Source organism: Apodemus sylvaticus, chromosome 3, assembly GCF_947179515.1.
Source record: "Apodemus sylvaticus chromosome 3, mApoSyl1.1, whole genome shotgun sequence".
In the NCBI taxonomy this organism is placed as follows: Eukaryota; Metazoa; Chordata; class Mammalia; order Rodentia; family Muridae; genus Apodemus; species Apodemus sylvaticus.
Window position 1 is genome coordinate 123950330 of NC_067474.1, and position 26468 is coordinate 123976797.

General features: G+C 41.8%; 1 protein-coding gene across 1 annotated transcript; it reads left to right on the forward strand.

Annotated features, from left to right (window-relative positions):
- The first annotated feature begins 2189 nt into the window (after positions 1-2189).
- On the forward strand, positions 2190-26468 carry Orc1 (origin recognition complex subunit 1). The gene is made up of 17 exons (XM_052176960.1): positions 2190-2288; positions 5505-5603; positions 7211-7335; positions 9520-9698; positions 11932-12247; positions 13883-14228; positions 15599-15703; positions 16351-16546; positions 18070-18167; positions 18640-18741; positions 19200-19371; positions 19770-19877; positions 20741-20890; positions 21481-21600; positions 24377-24546; positions 25142-25229; positions 26176-26468. Exons 2-17 carry the CDS (start codon positions 5509-5511, stop codon positions 26368-26370), a joined length of 2565 nt encoding a protein of 854 aa, XP_052032920.1. The 5' UTR covers positions 2190-2288; positions 5505-5508; the 3' UTR covers positions 26371-26468.

The window sequence follows — 26468 nt, forward strand, 5'->3', positions numbered from 1 at the left end:
CTCAAATAATATTGGTTGAATAAAAAAAGGATACTATTATTTCCAATTTGTGGATTAGGGACTGGGTCTGGTGGACCTGCCACTCTGTGATTGGGAAGCCTAACTTACTATGATAAGCTGCCAGAAGGAAATGCTGTTGTTTTCACTGGCAATAAGGTGATACATTTGGTAGTTTACCGGTATCTGACTGTTCAGAGGTAACTCTTAATGATGCATCTACCCTTTATTAGCAAATACTTATCATTGAGCAACTTCTATGAATTTACATACATTATTCTGGGATTATTTTAAAGATTTAAGTGAGGTACATGTGTCAAGGGTTTGGGCTTAAGTTTTATTAAGGTTCCTTTATGCTTTTGCATTGAGTATGGCTCTGGTGCTGGGTGCTGTGCATATTTCAGATTTGTGGTACCTGACATTAAGACCTTCAGTGGGTATCTCTAGAAGTCAAACTCTTCTCTTGGCCAAGCCAATTCCCCTGGCTCCCAGTCCATCCACCATTTTGCTGATAATTGATGAGCTTTAGGGGTGGGGGTAGGGGGGAGCAGTTGATTGAATTGTGTATTTGCACTTCAGCATGCTTCTATATGAGTGTTCATCCTCAGTGGAAAGTTGAAAAGCAGTCCTAAGGGCGGCGGGTACCAGCCTTTTGTACTGTAGGCATCTAACTTGCCATCTTTTCATTTTGTGAGGTATCCTACATTTTGTGTGCACATGTTTGCCAACTTTCTGTTGCTATGACGAAATAATTGAAAAACTAAAAAGGATAGATTTACTTTGGCTTACAATTTCAGATATTTCTGTCTAGGGTCATGTCAGGACAAGATAAGGGTCCTTCAAAGGCTTATCCGTTTTTTTTGGTTTTTTGGATTTGGTTTTTTTGAGACAGGGTTTCTTTGTATAGCCCTGGCTGTCCTGGAACTCACTCTGTAGACCAGGCTGGCCTCGAACTCAGAAATCCACCTGTCTCTGCCTCCCAGAGTGCTGGGATTACAGGCGTGCGCTACCACCCTCTGGGTCAAAGGCTTTCCTTAAGGACCAACTCCTTTTACCTAAGCCATGTATATGTCTATGCATGAAGTGTGTGCCTGGTGTCCTCCAGAGACCAGAAGAGGGTATCTGGTTCCTTGGAACTAGAGTTCAAGGTGATTTTAAGCTGCCGTGTGGGTGTTCAGCTACTCTTTCCATTGGGCTACCTCTTCAGTGCTCATTTCCTGGATTTTAAAAGACTTCAAAGTATATCTTATCAACTCCCAAAATAGCCCATCAATGTATGAACCTTTAATTGATTGAAGAGGTCAGATACTCTGTGAAGCAATCAGTTCCCAAAAGTCTATCAGATGGCACCATGGCTTTATCAGGTGACCTTTGAGAAAACACAGTTCCAAGCCACAGTGGTGCAGGGGTTTTTTGTTTGTTTTTGTTTTAAGATTTATTTATTATTATATGTTAGTACACTATAGCTGTCTTTAGACACACCAGAAAGGGGCGTCAGATCTCATTACAGATGGTTGTGAGCCACCACTTGGTTGCTGGGATTTGAACTCAGGACCTTCGAATGAGCAGTCAGTGCTCTTACCCACTGAGCCATCTCACCAGCCCCAATGGTGCAGTTTTAGTTTTCCAAAAATGACTATATAAGGTGTTTGTTTTTGAGAGAGGTTTTTAGTGTGTTACTTACCCTGGCTGCCCTAGAACTTTATATAAGCCAGGCTGGACTTGAACTCGGATTTGCCTATCTCAGTTTCTTCTCTCTCTCCTCTCCCCTCTCCCCTCTCCCCTCTCCCCTCTCCCCTCTCCCCTCTCCCCTCTCCCCTCTCCCCTCTCCCCTCTCCCCTCTCCCCTCTCCCCTCTCCCCTCTCCCCTCTCCCCTCTCTTCTCTGTGTAGCCATGGCTGTCCTGGAACTCACTCTGTAGACTAGGCTGGCCTCAAACTCAGAAATCCGCCTGCCTCTGTCTCCCAAATTCTGGGATTAAAGGCGTGCGCCACCACTACCTGGATGTGGCTTTACCACTTTAAATGCCTTTTAAACACCATTTATCTTAAAGTTAGATTATTCAAGGATTATAGAAACTTTGATGGAATTCAGTTGATATTCCCATTTTATTGAATGAATACTTAGTACTACAATTTTATTGAATGAATACTTAGTACTACAATTTACTTGAGTCTTTGCTTTTTATTTCAGAAACATTTGCTTTACTTCGTGGAAAGCTGGGGCAAGTTACAAGAATTATTTCTTACAATTGTGTGTTGCATCAGCGAATGAAAAGAATATATATTGAAAGTAAGTGTTGGAATTTTCCTTAAACATTTGTATAGATTCAAGCACTTTCACTAATTTTTACCCAAACATTGAACAGAATGAATTCAATTTTATTTTTTCCCAAGTACTGAAGATTGAACCTAGAGCTGCAAGTGCAACACCTGACCCATACCCTGAGCCCCTTTCCACATTTTGAGATAGCATCTAATTTGCCCATGCTGTCCTTGAACTTAGTCTGACAGGCCTTGAAGTTGGTGATCCTCCTGTCTCAGAATCCTGAATAGTTGGGATTATGTCCTTTGCCACTGGGCCTGGCTTCTTTGTTCTTTGTTTAGGTCTATCTTGTATTTGGTTAAGATTCACTTTAGTAGTGCTGCCAGAGCAGTACAGGTTAGTGACACTGGGAATGTGTTCAGATTACACTCTACATAATCAGAGCATGATCAATTGCACCTGGTGGTTGGTTTGTTGTTTTTGAGTCAAGGTCTTGCTATGTGTAGTCCTGGCTAACCTGGAATTTGCCATGTAGACAGGGATGGGCTGGAACTCAACAGAAACGTATTTGTCTCTGCCTCACAAATGCTGGAGTTTTAAGGCTGTCACTCATATATCTCTTTTCCTTGCCCCACTCCTGAGGTTTTTGCAAACCTAAACATCATTCAAAGTAAACAAAGGGGAAAGCTGATTTTATATCGGAAGAAGGAACCAGAACCAAACTCCCTAATAACCAAGCATCTTCATTTCACTCATTGGAGTTATTTAAATACTTTTTTAAAGCAGAGAAATTTTAGGGATCAAGTGTTTCTGAACAGAATGTAAGATACAATGCCACAGAATTCTAGGAAATCATTTTAATTTGGATTTCTACAGCTTTTACAATTGTTTTTTTCCAACAAGACTTTGTTCTCTATGAGAAGCATGACATTTTGATTAAAGGCTTAGTACTAATTACTTAATTCTAAGATTGGTATGATTGATATTTTTATTTGGACCAAGGGACTATAATATCTAAATCCATTGTGGAGAGAATCATATTAGACTTTTCAGTACTTCTGTTTTCTATCACTAAATGTGCTTTAGAGATTTATTTAATGTATAACTGTTTGCCAGTGTGTATATACGTATATCTATCATTACCTACTTTGGGGGCTAGAAGGGAGCATGAAATCCCTTAGAACTGGAGTTAGAGACATTGTGAGCCTCCACGTAGGTGCTGGGAGCTGAACTTGGATCTGGCGCGTGCTGAGCCAACTCTCAACCATATACTTTAATATCAGCATTTCTTTTCACCTGTTCACAATACTCAGGTTTGGGTCTATCAGATGCAAAGAAAAATATTGTCCCAAAGCAGGTATAGTTAGCTACTGATTTTGTATAGGTCTATTCTATGTACACATGAGGTCCATTTCTCGGGAGCTGTTACTTCATTTTTGTTTTTGTTCTTTATGGTTTTTCGAGATAGGGTTTCTCTGTGTAGTCCTGGCTGTCCTGGAACTCACTCTGTAGACCAGGCTGGCCTTGAACTCAGAAATCCACCTGCCTCTGCCTCCCAAGTGCTGGGATTAAAGGTGTGCACCACCACCACACAGCTTTTTGTTTGTTTTTAAAGACTGTGTCTTTTATTGCTGGAACTTGCAAAGTAGGTGAGCCTGGCTTGTCAGTAGACCCAGGGATTCACCTGTCTTTGTTTCCCGTGCAGCAAGATAACAAAAGCATCCCACCATGCCTAGTTTTTCATGTACTTTCTGAGAAATAAGACTTAGGTCCTTGTACTTACGTGACACTTCACTAACTGAACTGGATCTTTATTCTGTAAAATGATTATTACATTGATATAGATTCATAAAATTAGTACGGTGTAGTTTTTTAACCAACTAGTTTCTCAAAAAAACACACCAGAAGACTAAGACTTATTAAAATTGCCCTGAGCCAAATACTGAGCAGTTCTTCCATTCTGAACCTCCAAGCTCGTCAGGCTTCCTCCCAGACAATATTCCCATATTACTTGCATAATTTTTTTTCAATTCTTTTCTGTTGCTTCCTTGACCTCTCCTTGTGGGTTGCTCCTTCCTTCTTTCCTTCTTCCCTCCCTCCATCCTTCCCTCTCTTGCTTCCTTCCTTCCTGTCCCTTTCTCTACTCCTCCTAGAATTGGAAGTCCCACAGTGTCCTCTCTAAAGCTCTGTATTGGCTCATTGACTTTTATTGGCAATATAGAGCATGAATGAGGAGCAATATTTATACAAACTTGAGACAGGAGCTTCTAAGAATAATCACAACAAAACTATGTCTAGACTGAAACCAGATAATGGGATAGAAAACCCAGCATTTAAAATAATATAAATAATACAGATTATACACTGTATACAAAAACAAATTGCCAATACTATCCGTGATGTAAGTGGTAAGACATATTTGATAAAATTCATCACTATTCCCTCAAATGTTGCTTTTGTAGATTTATGCCACTACCCTGGTAACCCCTAATTCAAGTCCATGTTATTAATGTCTGCTGATTACTTGATATATTCATCTCATAAATCCTTACAAAGCTCTTTCTCCCTGAATCCCAAGACTTGACCCGTTAACATCCAGTCGTTCCTTTAGGCTCTTTGCACCATTAGTTATTCTTTAGTACATTATATTTTACCCTAGCTGAAGAGATATCACTTGGACATTTGTTCACAATTATGCTTTTTTTGTAGTAAGTACTATTTTTTCTCTCCCTCCTGCCCTCCCCTCTGCTTGGTTTTTCAAGACAGGGTTTCTCTGTGTAGTGCTGGCTATCCTGGAACACTGTAGACCAGGCTGACCTCAAATTTGCAGAAATCCACCTGGTGGGATTAAAGTTGTGCACCACCACCTGCTTAGTAGTAAGACTTTGTAGGCCTATATAATTTATAATTTATTTTCTTACATATTGAGCTTCTATATAAAATATACTAAATCGACTGTATTTGATTTTCAACAAGATTGACTTTTTCAGTGTTATTGAGCTAGGTATGCCTTTAATCCAGAAGGGGGATCTCTTAATGAGTTGGAAACCAGCCTGTTCTACATGGTGAGTTCTAGAACTGCCAGGGCTGTGTAAAGAGACACTGATTTGAAGAACAAACAAAAAGATTTAAAAAAAAAAAAGACTTGGTTTAAATGTGTGGTAGTGGGGCAGGGAGGGGTATTGAGGAAAAAATGCTGAACTCAGTTAAGGCAGGGACTGACTCTATCTTACAACCCATCAGAACCATGCCATCCTATCTCACAAGGCAGAAGACGAGACAAACTTTCTCATGGGTTGGCAGGCCATTGCCGAGTCGAAATCACTTCCACCAAATGTACAAGTAAGTAGCAAAGCTCTTTGATTGGGCTGAAAAGTGTAGCCTCTCAAGCTGAACTGTTAGTAGGGAGTGGATTGAGGTTCGAGGGACAGTGATAGAATTTTTTGTTGTTGTTGTTAAGATGTTTTCGTTTGATGCAAAAACATCTGTTGTGGCTTGTCAGTAAAATTTGATGTATACCATAATGTCATCTACTTAGGGTGAATTTGAAACTTGAAAGATAAAAAGAGATGTTGGTACTGTGTCCTTTTCAACCTTGTGCTTGTGTGGGTGCCTGTGGTGTATGGATGTATATGTATGAGGTATGCTTGCTCCCTGGAGGCCCAAAGCTGATGAAAACTGAATGCTTCCTTGATTGCTCTCTTCTTGTTTTTTGCACTGTTTGAATCCTTTGAGAATTTCATTCTGTGTTCTGATCCTTCATTGTCTTCCGCATTCCTCCCATCACCTCTCTGCTATCTCATCCTTTCTACCCAACCTTTAGATTTCTTTCCTTTTTTTCCCTTTACCGGATGACTTAAGATTGTGTTGTGTGGCTAGTCTTGGGAGTGGGCCTGCCCTATAGGGATCAGTTTTATTAAAGAAAACTGACTCTCCCTCTCCTAGCTATCAAATGACAATAGCTACTGAGCTACTTGTAGGATTTTGTGCCCTCCTCCCTGTGCTAGGAGTTTTGTCTGCCTGGAGCCCGTGAAAGTCTTGAGCATGCTGTCACTAATGCCTTGAGTTCATATGTGCACCTGCCCTGTTGTATCTGGGAAACACTTTTTTCTTGGTGTTATTATCAACCACCTCTGGCTCTTAGAATCTTCTTGCCTGTCCCCTCTTCCATGAAGATCCCTGATCCTTATGGAGACCCTATACTCTATTGGTGCAGGTTCCTTTTGCTGAACCCAGAGCTTACCAATCCCAGCTAATGTAGCTAGCCAGCTGTTCGGGGATTCCTTGTTCTGCTTCCCGAATGCTGGACTCTCGGTGGTTGCCACACTTGCCTGGCTTTTTATGGGAGTCTGGGAAACTGACCTCTAGTCCTGCTCAGCAAGTGCTTCATCCACGAAGGGAGGTCTGCACTCCTTAGCAGTTTTCCAGCCCCTTGAAGAAAGCTTTCTTGTGCTTTGTCAATAACTGAGGTAGATAAAAATTGTAGGAAGACATCTAAATTAATCGTTTATGCTAAAAACAGTTCATTGAACCCATTTTGTATACTTCAATGGGTGCATTGTTTTCCTGGTAAGATAAGTAGAGAGCTTAGAGAAACCACTTAGAGGAATTTCTAGTGTAAGAACATCTTTGAACTTGAGAAATGGCTAAGTGGTTGTGAGCGCTGGCTAGTCTTTCAGAGGATTCAGGTTTGACTCCCCACATATATTATGACTCAATTTTCTGTAAGCTTCAGCCTGGAGGATCCAGGCCCCCCTGGGCACTACACATGCATGTGGTATATAGGCAAACATTCAAACAAAGCACTCATCACATGAAATAAAAATTAAGTGTCAAAGAATTTAAGAGGGAGCTGGACAGGCATGTCCTTTAAAAGAATATTGTCTTTAGTGTCAAATACTAAAAATCTTTTCCCACTTTAATTACCATGTTTCTTTGTTACTTTCTAGAGAAATTTGTATGAAAATCAATGATCGTTCTGAGATTCACATCAAGGTTGGACAGTTTGTATTGATTCAAGGGGAAGATAATAAAAAGCCCTATGTTGCTAAACTGATTGAATTATTTCAAAATGGTGAGTTTGGGCCTGAAGTGGGAGCCTTATCTTATGGGGCATGATTGCAAAGTATGCAGGGGGGGGGGGGCTGAGTTCTGTTCATAGGCACTTGCAGAACAGCATGGGCCATGAGGTGGGCCACTGTAGGCACTGGCTGTTCCTTTCTCCTACTAGAATTTATGTACTGGGCAGCATGGTGTCTGGTAAAATGGAATTAGAGGGTGGGCTCAAGAATTTAGCCTTTCCATATTTTTAGGGGCAAGAATGTTCTTCTTGAGTGCAGCCTTTGGGGGTAGGAGTTTTGAAAGACAATAGGAAAACTGGTGATTTGTACTGCTGGGTATGTGCTTTTTAGTTTTAATATGAGGAAGTCACTATGAAACTTTTCAAGAATGATTTCTTTACAAGTAGAGAGGAAGTAAATAGCATTAGAAAGGTGTAACAATTCCCTTCAGACAAAAAAACCACTTTAGATGTTTAACTCATGGGGACTTTTGTACAAAGTTTGACAGGCTAGGGAAAAAATGGTGCTCTTCATTAGAGGCTAGGATAGTTCAGATTCAGGATCTGCTAGTGAGTGAGATTGTACTCACAGCTACTTCTGATGTCTGGGAAGGGAGAAACAGGCCAGAACTCTACAGGGAAGAGAGAAGCAAGAGGGCTGCACCGAGAAACCTCCTCTCAAAAAGCAACAACAACCAAAGAAGCAAGGGAGCACCTGGGCACCGTATAAAGCCACCTCTCCCTAGGGGTATAAGGTGCCGGAGACTCTGGAGGTTTATATTCCAAAATGGGATGAGGAAGAACAGTAAAGAGTTTTACGGAACACAGATGGGAGGAAGGAATGTTTGAGAAGCATGGAGGGAAACTTTATCAAGCTGTTATCTCTTAGAAAGGGAGCACATCAGCAGGAGTGTGAGCTTGGTTTAAGACTTAAGAGCTCTTGTGTATAACTTCAATTGATGATTTCGTATCTCTACAGAGTTAAGGATAGAGGCCCATGATCATACTATTGAAAATATATCCGTTTGTTTTTGGAATGTTATCACAATGGTAAATTAGAGAGTAAAGCTGAAGTAAAGCCTGTTTCCAAAAGTCATCCCAGTAGTTATCCCTGAGTTCTCACGAGGACTTGTTTTTACATTTATCTCCTTTGTGTGTGTGTGTGTGTGTGTGTGTGTGTGTGTGTGTGTAAGTTCATTATAGTTTGCATGAGAGAAATCAGAGGACGTTTGTGGGAGCTGGTTCTCTCCTCCCACCGTGTGGGTTCCAGGAATTAAACCTAAGTTGTCAGGGTAGGCTCCAGGTAACCTTACTTGTTAACTCTTCTTAGTATCCTGGTATTTTTTGTTTTTGTTTAGTTTTTGAGATTCTCGTGTACCCCAAACTGAACTCTATATTCCTTTAAGTTGTGATGTTCCTGCCCTTGTTTACCAAGTGCTGGGGTTTTAGGTATAAACCACTATACCTAACCACCTCCTTAATAATTATTTTACGTGATCATAGTAGCTTGATTTCCATCCCTTTGCAAATTCCCTTGTGTACTGATAAACACTATGAAGAAGTAGAGCCCGGGGTGGGAAGTCTGGAAAGAGGGCTCAGTACTTAACTACTCAGTACTTAACTACGCTTTCAGGGAACCCAGGGTTAGTTCCTAGTACCCCTGTCTAACTCCAATTCCAGAGGAGCTGATGCCCCTTTTTAGCATCTCTGGATAATGTATATACATGATGCACATACATACATATATTCAGACAAAACATTCATACTTATCAAAAGTAAAATTTTTTATAGAACATGTGGCGATTCTAGGCCTATGGCCTTTAATCCCAGCATTCAGGAGGCAGTGGGACAGGTGGATCTCTGTGAGTTTGAGGCCAGCCTGATCTACAAAGCCAGTTCTAGGACATCCTGGACTTCATAACCCTGCCTCTAAAAGCCAAAAAAAAAAAAAAAAAAAAAAGTGGAGCAACATGAAAAGTGTTTGTGGAGTCATTTTGCTGGACCTTTGATCACTGACAACTAATATTAGGTCCTTGAAGCTTGGTTTCTTAGCCTAAAAGGAGATAGATATAGTACAAGCTTTGTAGAGTTTATCGGGAGTAAATATATCTATTGTGTCATGTTTGGCACATAGGCAGTATTTAGTGATGTATTGTTTTCCTTACTATTTAATCTTCCTATTCTATCCGATCCTCCTAGAGTCTGAAGTTCCTCCCATGAAATGTGCACGAGTACAGTGGTTCATCCGATTCTCTGAGATTCCTATCTCTAAAAGGCATTTGTTAGGCCGGAGGCCTCATGCTCAGGAGATATTCTGGTATGACTGTTCTGACTGTGATAACAACATTTATGTGGAAACCATCATTCGCCCTGTTCAGGTTCGTGCCTTAAATCCTGGCTTCTATTTTTAGCACCCACACTGCATGGCTTCAGAAATATTACTAGTTCTAATTTGAATTCTGTTCTAATCCTCTCCGTTTGGCTGCTTGCCCCAGCACACAGATACTTACAGCACAGAGCATATGCTCTGGGCATTCTAGAGGAAGCAACATTGGGATTATGACCGGAAAGAGGAGCAGGAACTAGAAAGAAAATGTGCCTTAGTGAAAAATGATATAAGTATAGAATGTTGTAAGGCTGAGTATATAATGAGGACTTCACCTTGAGTAACTCAGTACAGACAGAGTCTGACTGCTAAAGGCAACCCTGTGTTACAGAATTTTCAGATTGAGGACCTAAGCTCTTGAGTCTTATTTTCTAGAGCTGTTTTCATATGCCAATAACAGGATTATGCTTTCTTGTGAAGTTTGGCTTTGGATGGGGAGTTGGTTTAACAATTGGCCACAGAGACTGGTCTGACCAGGCTATAGAAATTTATTTCATAGCCGAAAAGTGGTGGCGCACGCCTTTAGTCTCAGTATTTGGGAGGCAGAGGCAGGCGCATCTCTTGAGTTAGAGGCCAGCCTGGTCTACAGAGTGAGTTTCAGGACAGCCAGGGCTACATAGAGAAACCTTGTCTTGAAAAAACAGAAAGAAAGAAAGAAAGAGAGAGAGAGAGAGAGAGAGAGAGGGAGGGAGGGAGGGAGGGAGGGAGGGAGGAAGGGAGGGAGGGAGGAAGGAAGGAAGGAAGGAAGGAAGAATAATTTATTTCATGGTTAAATGAGTGAAGGCAGGAAAGGCAGATGCAGATATTGAAGGTGTGCTGTTTAGCTTTTGCCAAGTTGACATGACAAAAGATGTTTGGAAATACCTCCAATAAATTGGTCTCTGGGGCATTTTAATGACTGGTGAAGTGCCCAGCCACTGTGTATTCTGGGTCATAAAAGAAAGCAAGGGTACTAAACATTCATTCTTCCTTGACCTCTGCTTAAGTTCCTGTCTCCAGTTGCCTCAGTGATGGACTTTTACCCTGACTGCAAGCTGTAAGGTGAAATAAACCTTTTCTTCCTCCAGTTAATTTTGGTCAGTGTTTTATCATAGCAATAGAAAGTAGCTACAACAGAAGGGCAGAGGACAACCGGTGTTTAAGGAACACAGGCTATTGGGAGTTATAAGCACGACTCTCACTAAAGCCAGCCTCTGCTAGTGTGCAAGGCCATTTAGCAAACACCAAGCAATAAGTGAGGTAGAGCTTGATCTTAGAAGGCAATAAAAAAAACCAGTTTAATAGGCAGGGAGGTAGTGGCTCACTCCTTTAGTCCCAGCACTTGGGAAGCAAAGGCAGGTAGATCTCAAGAGTCGTAAGCCAGCCTAGTCTACAGAATGAGTTTCAGGACAGCCAGAGGTCTCAAAACCAAAGAGAGACGGGGTAAGGGGGTAGAGGAGAGAAAGAGAAGAGAACCAGTTTAAGTCATCTAATCTTGGAGCTGTGTGGGGACACAGTTGACTGTTTAGCATGTTGGGCCATTTTGGGGAGTTCCGCCTAGGTGGATAGATTGAAGGTGGGAAGCAAACAAGGAATAGGCTATTATGTGCTTGAACTGAGATGACAGCAAGAATGAAGAAGAGAAGCCAAGCAGGGTGAGGATATAGTCCAGTTCAGTACCCAGCTGTGGTGGTACACACCTAGAATTCCAATACTCAAGAAGTAGAGTTAGGGAGGCAGAGGCAAGTGGATTTCTGAGTCTACAGAGTGAGTTCCAAGTCAGCCAGGGCTATACAGAGAAACCCTGTCTTGAAACACCCCCCCCCCAAAAAAAAAAAAAAAAGAAGAAGAAGAAGTAGAGTTAGGAGAATCAGAAGTTACAGGAGACCCTGTCCAAAATATAGTAAAGTCTATGAGAAAGAAAAAGACTTTTCTGGATATAGCTGGACATGGTGGTCCGCAGAAGGAGGGGATGGCAGATCTCTTGAGTTTGAGGCGGCCAGGGCTACATAGAAAGACACTGTCTCAAAAACAAAATAATTTACATTCATCAAAATCCTTGACCTCCTCATGGCTTTTTAAAAGCTCAGTTTCTCAATCAGTGTGCTGTGCAGTGTCTGTCTCCTTAGATATAAGAGGTGGCATTTCATATAAAGATGCGCTTAACTAGGTTTCACTGCAGCGATGATAGTCTTTCATGGCTGTGTAGTCTTCACCTTTTTTTTCATATCACTTCCAAACTTCAGGTAATGGCATTAGCCCCAGAAGAGGTGATGCCTGTGAATCAGAAAAGTGAGGAGGCACTGTTTGTGAAGCTATCCTGGAATAAAAAGAACTTTGTACCACTGTCACCAGAGGTACTTGCAGCATTGAGGAAACTAGAAGATAGTCCTGAGTGCCAAACACCTACAGAACCCAAGGTTAAGAATGTAAAAAGTCCTTCCTGGAACACAACAGAACAAGAGGTCAAAAGGATCGAATCCAGTCATTCCACTTCCAAATCTCACCAGACTCCTGCTCATACTATCACCCCCAGTGCAAAGAAATCACTGGAACTCAATGGTAAGAGGGGTTGTAAAATAGTTTCATCTCAGTGTGCTTATGTCGCTTTATAATAAACCAGTTCTTCCTCCCCCAACACCTGCTGCCTGGTGATGTGTTTGCTGCCTCTATAATTGGCTTTTTCTGGGTTGTCATTGTTGAAATCACAATGTGGCCTTTTCTCTGGTTCTCTTTCCTTAGTTTCATCCATTTGGGAGTCATACCTATTATCGCCCTATTAGTGATTTCCTTTTTATGCAATGCTCCATTGTATCCATAACTACACCTTATATTCTTTTTTTTTATTATTTTTTTTTAGATTGATTTATTTATTATATGTAAGTACACTGTAGCTGCCCTCAGATACACCAGAAGAGGGCGTCAGATCTCATTACGGATGGTTGTGAGCCACCATGTGGTTGCTGGGATTTGAATTCAGGACCTTTGGAAGAGCAGTCGGTGCTCTTACCCGCTGAGCCACCTCTCCAGCCCCTACACCTTATATTCTTAATAGATGGATGACATCTGGATATTTCTAGTTTTTTATGATTGTAAATAGGGCCACCCTAATCAATGATTGACACTGACACTAGATACCACTTCAAGCTCTATGTGTGTCTGCCTCATGCCATATATATAACTCAAATTGTCTCCTTTATGCTTTTTGTTTTTTAAGACAGAGTTTCTCTGTGTGGCCCTGGCTTTCCTAGAACTCACTCTGTAAACCAGGCTGGCCTCAAACTCAGAGATCCTCTGAGTGCAGAGATCATAGGAGTGCTTTTCTGGTTGCTTTAAGACTAGACATTCCTGCCTTCTACCCCCTCAGTTAGATCAGCATGCCCTGTAGGAAGTATAAAGGTTGAATCTCTCTCACCTTTTGTTTCTTGCTAGGGCCTAATATATAACTTGCCTCTTTGATAGTTCAGCTATATCTATGGGCTGTGATTCTTGATTCTTATAATCCTGGCAAGTGTGGAACAGATCTACATGTAAAGATTATCTTTAGGAGATTATCTTTAGGAATCCTTCCTTTGCTGGGTGGTGGTGGCACATGCCTGTAATTCCAGCACTCTAGAAGGCAGAGGTGGGCGGATTTCTGAGTTCGAGGCCAGCCTGGTCTACAGAGTGAGTTCCAGGAGTGCCAGGGCTATACAGAGAAACCCTGTCTCTAAAAACCAAACCCAAAAAAAAAAACAAAAAAAAAAGGAAAAAAGAAAAGAATCCCTCCTTTATCTTGGCAGATATAGACAGATAGAAAGACCAGAAATAACTTGAGTCTGGTGACACTCAGTAATGTACTATAAAATTTCTTCAAATTCTGTTGCATTGTGGGTGGTTACCATGCAGTATTGACTTGGGAAATCTTAATTACTGAATATTTATCTATAAAAGCTGATCTAGAAGTCTGCATCCTGCAGATGCACCTCAGTGGTAAAACACATGCTTAGCAAGGTCCTATGTTCAATTTACAGTGCAGAAATAGAAAAATAATAAATAAGTCATATACATTTATAAATAGAAAAATTGTTTAGGAAAGAGGCCACTTGGCCTACAGGAGGACACTGGGTTTAATTCCAATTATGAATTACTTCAGTTACATCGTGACATGAGAGTGGGGATTTGTCTTAATAGGTATAACTTTGTCTGTCGCTCTAGGCTTAGGTTTTACCAGGAAGCCTAACATGAGGCTGTCACCTAAGAGCTTATGTGACTCCTTGGATTCTCAAAAAACATCTAAACGAAGAGCAGCCTTCTCTGAGACCACCTCACCACCTAAAAAGTCTAAACCTGGTAAAATCAAGACCTATTCACCTTTGGAAACTCTAGGAAAAAATGGACAGGTTCAACCTTTTTGTGCCAAGGGTAACATGACTCTGCGAGCCCGGGGCCCAGCTGTGATGACCACAAAGCTTGGTGCGGAGAGCGCACTTAGCCCTGTAAGGAACGGGTTGAGGTCTTCAGTGGTGCCCTCTGAGAGTCTGACACCACAATACACTGGGAGGTAAGCAGGAGCACTGCCCTGGTGCGGAGCAACTTGAGACACTTTATGTGGCAAGAAATGAGTTTTGTAAAGAGAAATGTTCTAGTCTTGTCTAACTAGATTGAGAGTCTCTGAGAATCTTTCCTAAGTAAAGGTTTCAGAACAGATCTCTTGTAAGTTATGTTCCATATCTTGGAACCCAGAAATCTGTAATTTCTGTAATCTGGGGTGCTCTGAGTAGTAACTTACTCCTGTAATCAGGAGGCATAGGCAGGACCAATGTGAGTTCAAAGTTAGCCTGAGCTACATAGTGACATCTCCAAAAAGAAAGAAATGCTATTGTGTCACAGTCCTGAATTTTATTTGTTTCCTGTGGTTCTTTGCCACTATTTAATGATTATTTTGTTTTCAATCAGATTGGTTTTTGATTTTTGTTTTGTTTTTTTTTTTTTTAACCTGGCATCTACTCTTAAATATAGTTAAAAAAAATAATAATAAATCTAAGACAAGCTTTATAGTTAGGCGCTTGAGTAGATAATTTTAAGCTTACATTTTTTTCAAAACCTACTTTATTTAGGGTTCCTAAATGCTCAAGCCCCTTCTAACCCACTGACCAGAGGTAGAGGGGAAAGAAGGTTAATAGGACAAGGGTGTTGTGGACCTGTTTAGAAGTGGTTCCTTGGCATCTACACTCTTCATTGTCAGGATACCAGCAGGCTACTTCAATAGCAAACACTAAATCAGTAGCAGCAACATGAGTCAGTGGATGTGGCCAAAATGAGTTGGAATACCACAAGAAGTTCTTTAATGAGTTTCTTCTCTCTACAAAATGAAGACCAGTTGAAGCCTTGCATGGAGTAGCAATGCAAGAGTATCCTCTCACTTGTTTGTGGGTTCCATTTATATTCTTTCTAAACATCAGGGGCCCTCTCAATTGTCTGTTTTCAGCAGAACATCACATGTTACAAATGAGTTGCTAAATCAGAAATTTCCACTTGAGATAATGTTGTATATTAAAAATTTGACAGACTACAAATAGCATAATTTTCAATGTTTAAGTAGAAATTTCTAGCACCTTGCTCATAATAAGTTGCTCAATACATATTTTATACTGAGTGTATTCCTGCTACACTTGAGTTGAGACTATAATCATAACAAATAAAAAAAGGACAAAAGCTGTTGGGTTGGTCCAGTTTGGTCTATGATAGCAATGTGATGAGTGTGATTTAAATGATGTGTTTAAAAAAATTTGGATCTCTTTGATAAGCTTATCAGCAAAGTTTGGTGAACTCATGTAAAGGTTGGTATAAAAAGAATAGTAGCCAGTGAGACCTGACTATCTCCAGTGCATACTATGGATCCTTGCTATACCCTGATGTAATACCTTGCAGGAAGACAAAAGAACAAGAAACTCACAAAGAACCCATCCATACTTCTCATCGAGTCCATAGAAGAAATTCTCTCTTGACTTTGAAGAGGATTAGGCAACAGCTCTGGTAAGACTGCCCATTAAAAAGCAAAACAACCTTGCCCCTTATGTGACAGTGTCTTGTCCCTTAATGTCCCTTCTGTTTGAATGGTCAGTACATTGATAACGTTTTCTCCTAGCATTTGGTAACAAGTGTCATAGCTTGAAAGAGACAAGAAATGTTAGCCTGGCCAGGTGGTGGTGGCGCACGCCTTTAATCCCAGCACTTGGGAGGCAGAGGCAGGCAGATTTCTGAGTTCGAGGCTAGAGCTATACAGAGAAACCCTATCTCAAAAAACCAAAATTATATATATATGTGTGTATGTGTATATATATATTCATTCCTTGGCTCATGCCTGATGTTTCCAGCAAGTTTGGGAATGTGAGATGCCTAAAAGCATTAATTTTGATTTTGATAGACCCTTTTGAATTTGGGCTTCTGAAACTGAAATTTGGGAAGATTAACATTTGTAATACTTGACTTCCTCATGAGTAAAATAGGGAATGTATTTTTTTTGAGGGATTTAGTGGAATATGTAATGCCTATAGTAGAAATGAAACAAGTCCCATATTGCCTGGTGGTGGAATAGACTGTAATGCCTTTATAGCACACTTTATATAGTTATTAAGGCCTGTACACTAAACAATAGAAAATAATTAGTGTCTATTACTCAGGTTTCTAGATGGTGATGAAAGTGACCAAGAAGAGGAAGAGTCCATATCCTCAGCAGAAGTGTCAGCCTCTGATGGTGAGGAGGAAGATGAGTTTATTCCCTCCCTTCCAACAAGAAATTCCCTGGGGCAGTCCAGGACCCGGAGAAGGGCCTCTAAGCCATCATTGCAGACCCCCTCCAAGTCACCAAAGAAAACTGTAAGGTTCTTCTGGGTTTCTTTCTCAGTGACATGTCCCTCTTACATGGTAAAGAATGGTAATGCCAAGACCAAACAGAAAAAGTTGGATTCTTAGCATAGTTAAAAATTAGCCCATCCCTAAGAGGAGCAGGCCTACATGAACTTGAGGACTGAAAATTAGTTTACTTAATGATGACCTTTTTACCCTTGTGTTATTTTGGACAGTGCATTGCTATGTAGTCCAGGCTAGTCCCAGACTTCAAGTATGTACTACTGCATGGGGCTAGCTCATGGTGATTTGGGTTCAAGTTCCTTTTAAGGGCCAGAGTGAAATGGCCAAGAGCCCAGCCTGGCCTCATGAGGGAAGTACAGACACTGACATAGCCTGGTGTTTGCATTTCCCTTGGCATGCAGAGGGAATTGAAGCCCTGGTTGCACTTGATGCAGCTGAGAAACCAGGAGTACTGTTTCAGTGTGATAGTGACTGTGCAATAGCAAAATGGAAGGAAGTTCTTGTGGGACTGTAACGGCATTAAAGATGTTGGAGTCTTCTCTTACAGAAGTGGGTTTGAGAAATACCAGGGGAGAACACAACAGAACTCTTAGGCATCTAGGGAAAGGAGTCTAGTAGATCCCATTTGAACTAGAGGCCACATTTATTGCAGTATGGATGCAAAAAATTCTCTTTTACCCTGGGTATTACCTGAAAGGAGGAAGGGCTTTGTGGCTCTTTGAGCTTAAGTCTTCTAGTCTTAAGATGCTTTCCTGTGGGTACTCTGTTCTCCCAATAACAGTCAGAGTCTGTACACATTGTGCCTGGGGAAATACCCACCCCGGCACATGAAGTAAAGGGGTCTTTTTATTTGTTTTGTTTATGAGGAAAGAATAGGCCTATGAGTGAGTGCAGTGACAGGGATTTGTAGTAGAAAAATCCAGCGAGGCTTTTTGTTGTTTTCTTTGCAAAGTACCAGTTTATAGATTGAAGAATTCCTGAGTCAAAGCTTATCCATATTTTCAAATAAAGGAAATTTCAGGAATCACACATGACCTATAGTTCACCTGCCCCCCTCCCCACATTAGCTCTAGATACTTATTATTATTTTGCTTGAAATATTTAGAGAAAGGCCAAGTGGCAGAACACCTGCACAATACATATGAAGCCCTGGGGATTTTGTTTGTTTGGCGGACTGTGTAATTGTATGTCTTTACCCTGTGTCTGGGTTCTGGGATTTGTGTGCACCACCATTCCTGTCTGAATAATCCATATTTTTTAATTTTCTCAAATTAACTATTTTAATCCTAATTCTATATAAATATTAGGAAAAAAGGATCATATCTTGGGAGTATGAATATGTTTGATGTGAGTGGGCAGGGATAGGAAATGAATAATTTTTATTTTATATGTGTAGAAGGTAAGTCTACCTTTTGTCTTTTACCAACTTAACTTTTGTTCCAGGTAGGTTTTATTTATTTATTGTTGTTGTTGTTGTTGTTGTTGTTATTATTTATTATTATTACAATTGATATTCTCTTTAAATACAGTCTAGATATAGAACACCTCATCGTGCCACTCCTCAGATCCGAGACAGAAACTTGGCTGTCCAGGAGCCAGCTAGTGTGCTAGAAGAGGCCCGGCTGAGGTAATGGTGCTCAGGGGTCCTGATTGAGTAGATAGGAGCGATGGGGCCTCCTCTTCCCATAAATTGGCGGTTGGTTGAGCTGGCACTGTTATACATGCAGGTGGTGGACAGTACGACAAGCACTTAAACAAAAACCTATTAAATAGCCTCTGGCTGACCTAGTCAAAGGAAGGAAACACCTTGAGTGCTGCTGCCATCTCTGTGATGGGAGGTGTTTCTATAGGTGGTGCCTCTAAGAATTCTTTTAAAATGTAGGAACCTAGGTCCTGTCAGAGATCAAGATTTTTGGAAAGTAGTAGGTTTGAGTCTACCCAAGTGGTTGTGCTGTAGAAAAAGGAAGTTGGATGGGGCAGCATGGAGAGAGGCGAGAAGTGAGGCATCTCCTTTCATCATGTAGCTTCCATAGAGGGTAATATAAGGGTCTTGACAGGCTTTCAAGCCTTTCTGTTTTTCCATCGACCCCCAACTGCAGGTTGCACGTTTCTGCTGTGCCTGACTCTCTTCCCTGTCGAGAGCAGGAATTCCAAGACATCTACAACTTTGTGGAAAGTAAACTTCTTGATGGGACTGGAGGGTGAGTGAGTAATGCTGAATAGACAGGTGGGTTTAATAAGAGCTCTGCCCACCCAGGGTGCGAGGTAAGCAGAGCCATCACTAAGCCCAGGAGAGTGGAATTCTGCCTTTGGAATGGTGAGACCCCTGAGGCTGCAGGGCAGTTGATGAAGATAAGGAGCTGGGTTTGATCCCCAGCACTATGTAAGGTGTATGTGGTGGTAAGGTAGAAGCAGGACGATCAGGAGTTCAAAGTCATCCTTGGCTACATACTGAGGTTGAGGCTTGCTTGGGCTGTGTGGGATTTTTGTCTCAATTTTAAAGGGGGGAGGGGTGACCTTTGGGTAGTAAGCTTGCTCATATATAGCCTTGACTGTAGAGTGAATGTCCTGACGTGTTCTTGCTTTCATCTCAGGGGTATTTCGCTTTCTTAACATGTGCATGGCATGGACCCATCCTTTTCTTGTTTTCTTGTTCTAGGTGTATGTACATTTCTGGGGTCCCTGGAACTGGGAAGACAGCCACTGTGCATGAGGTCATACGCTGTCTGCAGCAGGCAGCACAAACAAATGATGTTCCTTCCTTTCAATACATTGAGGTTAATGGGATGAAGCTGACAGAGCCCCACCAAGTCTATGTGCAGATTTTACAGGTAGGCTCAGTTGTTCAGGGTTTGGGGAAATAGTTCTTAGAAACACATGAAAAAGGAAAGATTTACTTAATTTTATGTGTACTTCACAAGTTTATCCAGAAGTGGCAAGGGTGAGGCAGGCAGGATTTTTAGACTCAAAGATATTGGTCTTGGAGGTTAGATATTGATTAATGACATGCCTCTAGCTCCCAGATGGTGTGGAGCGTGTCTTGGAATTGGATGTAAATCTTGTTCTTTCGACCCCTGTTGCCTTTGAACAGCTAATATCTCTCTAGGTAAAGGGACTAGAGTTAGAGGCAAAGTACAGAAATGAGTAGTGTCTTTTGCATACTCCACTTCAGGATCAGGGCAATGGAGTCATTACTATTTACTACAGCAGTTGCTTGTCCCTTGTGCAGAAACTGACAGGCCAGAAGGCAACAGCTAATCATGCAGCAGAACTGCTGGCAAAGCAATTCTGCAGCCAAGGGTCCCAGAAGGAAACCACCGTGCTGCTTGTGGATGAGGTGAGTCCCGGAGTACAAGTATGCCTTGATGCTGGGGAGCCAGCAAGCAGTTCGGGGAGGCAGGACTCAGTGCATAATGGGGGTCCTCAGTCCATGTTTTCTTGGATGGGAAACAGGAGTCTGGGATGATTGCAGTGGTTCCCAGCCTTCTGTGTGCCCAGATGCTGCTGGATATCTCTGGGAGTTGGGAACTCGGTTCAAGCTTACCCTTAGGGTATCTCTGTGCAGAACAGGAATAAGGCTGAACCCAGGACCATGGTGGAACCTGGTTTGGTTCTGAATAAGTGTAACAACAAAGGTCTCTGCTGCAGCAATCCTTGATCTTTGCTTGTCCAAACCATTTTATTTGGTGGATGTGAATGCATATACCTTACTCAGGGTGAACCGGGCATTAAATACCTTTGCAGGAAGGAGTGCCCAGGAAGGGTAGCTCATTGGTGAACAGTTGGCTTTTATGCTATGTGACTGATTGCTATGGTCTTCTCACTGGGGTGTCATGGTTACCTGCTCTAGAACAGGTAGAGCTTGCCAGGGAGCTAGCTCCACTTCTGCAGTTCTCAATTCTGAGATTCTCTGGAGGCTGAGCCTGTTTTGCCTTACTCAGTTCTTCTGTCTGGTAGCACTGTCTACTTGCCCTGCTGTGAGGTGCCCTGGGAGTGGCTGCACAGATTCGCTCTCCTGGAAGCAAATAGTGTACAGCCAAAAGTGCTGACTCCTTCTGTATCAACTGAAACCTACCCATTGATTCCCTTACTGATGAGAACAGGCAGTGTGGACAGGACATGCACTCAGTGGTGCAGGCTATCCGTTATGGCCCCTGGCTCGATCTCTGAGTGACATTGTATGTGTATCGCCTTTGGTAGCTTGACCTTCTTTGGACTCACAAACAAGATGTAATGTACAACCTCTTTGATTGGCCTACTCACAAAGGAGCGCAGTTGGTAGTGCTGACCATTGCCAACACCATGGACCTTCCAGAGAGGATCATGATGAACCGTGTGTCTAGCCGACTGGTAAGTCCAGGGTGTTCTGCAAAAATGAAAATATAAAGGACCAGGAAATATGATTTCTGCTATAATTATAATTTTTATGCTGGAATGAAAAACATTGATTTCCCTTTTCTATAAATACTATACCTTGGCTTTCTGGTCCCACAGAGTACTGGAAATTTAATTACTTTTTAAAAATAAAACATATTTAAGCCTGCCACCTCTTAGGTACTTATAATGAAGCAGAGCCAGACAGACTGTCTCTGCCTTTGTAGGATTATAGTTTGTCAGGAAGCACCAACATCAAATGTGAAGTACATGGGAAGGGAAGGAAAGGGAAGGGGGGAGGGAGGGAAGGGAAGGTGGCAGGTGGTAGGTATGCATTTCCTTAGAGAACCTCTGTCTCCTTGAAAGATTCTAAGAAAATAAAAGCTTATGATATAAAACAGAATAGTTTGGTATCTTCTGCCCTGCAGGGCACCCGAGTCAACTAGGCAGCATCTGAGTGGAGAAATGGGATGAACTTAATAGATTGTTATGTGGGGCTTGAGAACCAAGCTTGAGGACCTACAAGTGATTTTTTCCCCCTCCAATCTGTCATCTTGATTCCTCAGGGCCTCACCAGGATGTCTTTCCAGCCCTATTCTCACAGCCAACTGAAACAGATCTTAGTGTCCCGACTGAAGCATTTAAAGGCCTTTGAGGAGGATGCCATCCAGTTGGTAGCTAGAAAGGTATGCCATCCTCAGGAAGCTCCTTGCTGTCCCTTCAAACCATTCAACAAGTCCCTGCTGAGCACCCACAGTGTATGTCCTGTGCTGTGTACTCTGAATGAAGAAAGCTTTAGGAAGTACTATAAAATAAATAAATACCAAAGGGTTGAGGGTGGTGGCACTTGCCTTCAGTCTCATGTCTGGCAATTCCAGGATTGGGTTTGAGCCTGTTCTGGTCTGTATAGGAAGTTCTGGGTCAGCCAGGGCTAAATTTGTTAACTACTGGATGAATGGATGGATGAATGGGTGGATGGCTGGATAAAAATGAAGAAACAATTATGGAAGACTATTGTATAATTCTTTAGACAGCCACAGGATTATGGGTTTATGCACAGCTAACCTTAACTGAACAAACTGTTTTGTGTAATTAAAGGGGATCCTTTAATGTAGGAAGGACCACAACTCCTAAATAATGAGGTGACCCTTAGAAACTGGTCAGTGTTAAGGCTTGTTTATATCAAATGATCCAGTCTACAGACATGGTGTATACAGAACCGCTTTGGGTATTTTCCTGTTCTCAATGTTCTTTTTCATTTTGTTTATGTCTCAGCACAAGCTTTTGAATTCGTGCAGTTCACTACCATGGTGCTGTTTTACAGGGTGAGGATGGTGCTAATGAGGAAATGTTTATCTGGCACCTCTACTCATAAGATGCAGGAACCTAAGGAAAGGGAAGTCATGATGCTTGTGTTACTTATTAGAAGAGTGGCTCTGGTATACTCAAAACATTAAGAATTGCTCATGCCAGGCAGTTGGTGGCGCACGCCTGTGATCCCAGCACTCTGGGAGGCAGAGGCAGGTGGATTTCTGAGTTCGAGGCCAGCCTGGTCTACAGAGTGAGTTCTAGGACAGCCGCCAAGGCTATACAGAGAAACCCTGTCTTGAAAAAAAAAAAAAAAATCAAGCATTTTTTTTTTTTTTTTAAGTTAGCTTGGGAAAAAGTGGAGTTCCTTGAGAGAAGGGCGTGGAAACCATAGAAGGAGCAGCAATAGCCGTTGGCATTGTGCACTGGTTTCGTTCACCTGTCTCAACCCAGGGCTTCTTCCAAATTTTGTCAAAGGCGAGGTTTGACACCACAAGGTAAACTGAGGAGGACTGACTTACTGGGGCCGGCACTCCCTGTGAAGGGCAATAAATCATAAACTCTTTGAACTTTTTGTTTGGGGGCCAGCTAGAAGGCAAAGAGAAACATGTTAACATGCATACATGTTAACAAACACATTACACATTGGGTGAATGAACTTTATTATCTTTTTGACAAAACAACTTAAACCATCTCATTGAACTTTCTATCAACTGCCTTAACTTCCTAAAACTATTTAAATCAAATCAGGAGTGCCATCATTCATTAATTCAGCCAAACAGTAATCTATGAAAATTCATCTTCATAATGGTCTCCAGTAAAATTGCCCCAAAGAGTGGAGGGTTTTGCCAGGCCCAGCCTTACAAGACTAGATATATGAAGAATATAGCAATGACAAACACAGGAAGGCACATCAGCATCAAAAAGCAATCCTGTGCCTTTCCATTGGAGTTGTGCAAACAGTGCACTGCCTCCAGGAAGCTCACTTGCCCACTGCAGCTCCTCCTGCATGTCTGGTAAAATTTGACTTCTTTCCCTTCCCCATCTTGATTTTAATTCTCTTTAATGGCATTGATCAGGCCATTCTCTCAAATTTACTACATATTGAGGGAGTTTACCTCCAAATATGCTCTCCTTCTAGCTGCTGGTAACTTCTAAGGGCACATAGAATAAGAACTGCTGTGTTTTGTTTGTTTTTGAGATTGGGTCTCTGTGTAGCCTCTGTGCTACTCTGGAACTCACTATATAGACCAGACTGGCCTTGAGTTCATAGATGCTTCTTTATCAGACTGGCCTTGAGTTCCACCTGCTTCTTTATCACCATTCCCAGCTACCACACACGTCAGATTAGAGCTTTAGATTCCCTAGAAGGTAGGCTTATGGGTGTTTGAACCACTAGGTGGATACTGAGAAAAGAACCAACAAGTTTTCATAACAGTAAACACCTTTTCCATCTCAAAAACAAATGAATAATAAAAATGGGATTTCTACCTTTTCCACTGGTGTTACCTATAAAATTGTGGGGCAGCAGTCTGGGGTGGAGTAATTGTATTCCAGACATGACGTAGTGATTTATTCCAGGCTTTCATAATGTTCCCCGGCTGTCCTTAACCCTGGCATAAGACCATTCTCAGTACCTTATGCTTCTAGCTATGCATAGCCCCTATAACCTTTAGGATTTCCTATGCCCACCCCAGCTCTGAATGGAGATTTATATTATTATAGCTTTAGGCCTAGCTTACTCTTGTTCCCGACTAGCTTTCTAAGTGATATTAGCCCATATATAGTAATCTGTGTTCTGCTATTTGGCTCATTAGTTTCCTTTAGTTCTGGCTTGCTTCTTCTGTGTCTGGCTGGTGAACACCCTTATCCCCACCCCATCTCCACCAGATGTCTACCTATTCTCTCCTCCTTTGCTATTGGCCAACAGCTTTTTATTAAGCCAATCAGCAGAGAGGGAGTGTTTATAAAATATGATGTAGCCATATGAATAAGAATACCAAAGTCTGTCTGTACTCAGTTCTGTTGGCATAGAAATCAGCATTTGAATAATACAATCTTCACACAGTACACAAATATCACCCCCAACAAGAGCCAGTGGTTATTCACCTGAGATGGTAAGTGGACATTAGAATAAAATGTTCCTCCTTGTAGGTAGCAGCCCTCTCTGGAGATGCTCGGCGTTGCCTGGACATCTGCAGGCGTGCCACCGAGATCTGTGAGCTTTCCCATCTACGTGGTGACTCTCTGAGCCTGGTGACTGTGGCCCACTTAATGGAAGCTATAGATGAAATGTTCTCCTCGTCCTATATTACTGCCATCAAGTAAGATATACACTTTGCTGCCTGCACTGCTGGGAGGATCTAAGGAGAGGTCCCAGCTTGGGGGCTTTAGCAACTGGCTTGTTTCTCAGATTTAACTCATTCTATTCACATTTAGTTAGCTAGAGAAAGTTCTCAGGGGCAATCAGGAAGGCAAAACAATCCTTGGGAAAGGGCTGAGTGCTTATAACTTTTATTGGGGCATTTTTTTTTTTATGGCTATAATCCCAGCACTTGGGAGCCTAAGGCAACAGGATTGCCACAAGTTTAAGACCAGCCTGAGTTACATAGGATGGTTCCAGGAAGGTCTGAGCTACACAATGAAACTCTAAATAAAGAAAACAACAACAAATTGGTAGGAAGATGGTGGGTAAGAGCGCGTGTTCTTTAGCTCATTTGTTCATTTATTTTGATTTGAGATGCAGGCATAATTCTAGAAGTAGTTCCTGTGTTCCCTCATTTCCAAAGAGCGTTTTCTGTCAGTTTGATATTTTGGAAAAAGTGTGGAACTTTGTCAGGTGATACAAAAAATATTTCCTGGTTTTTATCTTCTCCTGGAGGCAGCCTCTAGAATTTACATCTCTTGGTTTCCTTTAAGAAACTCTTCTGTCCTGGAACAGAGCTTCCTGAGAGCCATTATTGCGGAATTCCGTCGATCAGGACTAGAGGAAGCAACGTTTCAACAGGTAATTGGTTGAAAGCTGCTTTTTCTGATCCGTCTAGATATGGGTGGGTCCAGAGTTCTTAGAATAGGGGAGAAGTGAACAGGGCTCAGGTTATTCTCTAGTAACTAGAATGTTGGCCCATTGTTCAGTTTTCCAATACCACATAAACCAGGCATGCTGGTTTATAATCCCGGGACTTTGAGGTAGAGGAGGGAGGTTTATAAATGGAGTCCTCTTGGCTCATACATACTTTAAGACAAGCCTGGAATATATGAGACCTTATCCTTTAAACAAAGGACACAACAACAAAACCCAGGAGTGACCGTTGGAATGCTATATTCCAGATGTTGCTCTGGAGGATTAACATTTTTAATCGTTGAACTCTTAGCCTGTGACCACATGATATTTCTCTGACAGTTAATAATCATTTCATACTGATCAACTGATAAGGTAGGTGCAGTGCATCTTATAACACTGAAGCTTTACAAAGCTAAATAGGCGTGTGGTGGCTTACACGTAATATCAGCCCTTGGAAGATGACACAAGGTCTCGTCTACATAGTAATTGGTCTACATAGTGAGCTAAAGTCTGTGAGCTGCCTTGCCTTCAAGACTAAAAAAGAAAAAGTGACATAACCTGCCTACTGTCACACAAATGACAGAATGGCACGGTTCAGCTGAGCCGCGTCCTGCTCTCCAGCTTGTTTTCCGATCACTTGCATTTGTGCGAGGGCATCTACTGACGAAGCATTTGGTACCCAGGGCATGAGTAACTGGTTGACACTGGGTCTTACTATGTGGCCTTGGTTGTCCTGAGACTCACAAAGATCTGCTGGCCTCTGCCTCCCAAGTGTGTGGACTCCTGAGTATCACCATCACACCACAGGTGCTCAATTTTTGCAAAAGGTGATTAGATAAAAGCCCAGGATTATTGTTTTTCCTAACCTTTGCTTCATTTTGCTATCTAGATATACAGTCAACATGTGGCTCTGTGCAGAATGGAGGGACTGCCGTACCCAACCATGTCAGAGACCATGGCTGTGTGTTCACGTCTGGGTTCTTGCCGCATTCTTCTGGTGGAGTCCAGCAGGAATGACCTCCTTCTTCGAGTGAGACTCAATGTTAGCCAGAATGATGTGCTATATGCTCTCAAAGAAGAGTGAAGGACTTCACAAACTTCTGCTTTTCCTCAAAGGACTTTATTTTCCTTCAAAACATGGAATTATGGCAAAATATACAGGATGAAAATGGTTGTTGTAAA

Excerpts from the sequence above, each read along its gene's own strand:
- Orc1 (XM_052176960.1), top strand. The coding sequence starts at position 5,509 with ATGCCATCCTATCTCACAAGGCAGAAGACGAGACAAACTTTCTCATGG. Across the intron at positions 5,604-7,210 it reads CACTTCCACCAAATGTACAA|AGAAATTTGTATGAAAATCA; the intron begins GTAAGTAGCAAA and ends GTTACTTTCTAG. Across the intron at positions 19,878-20,740 it reads CCGTGCTGCTTGTGGATGAG|CTTGACCTTCTTTGGACTCA; the intron begins GTGAGTCCCGGA and ends CGCCTTTGGTAG.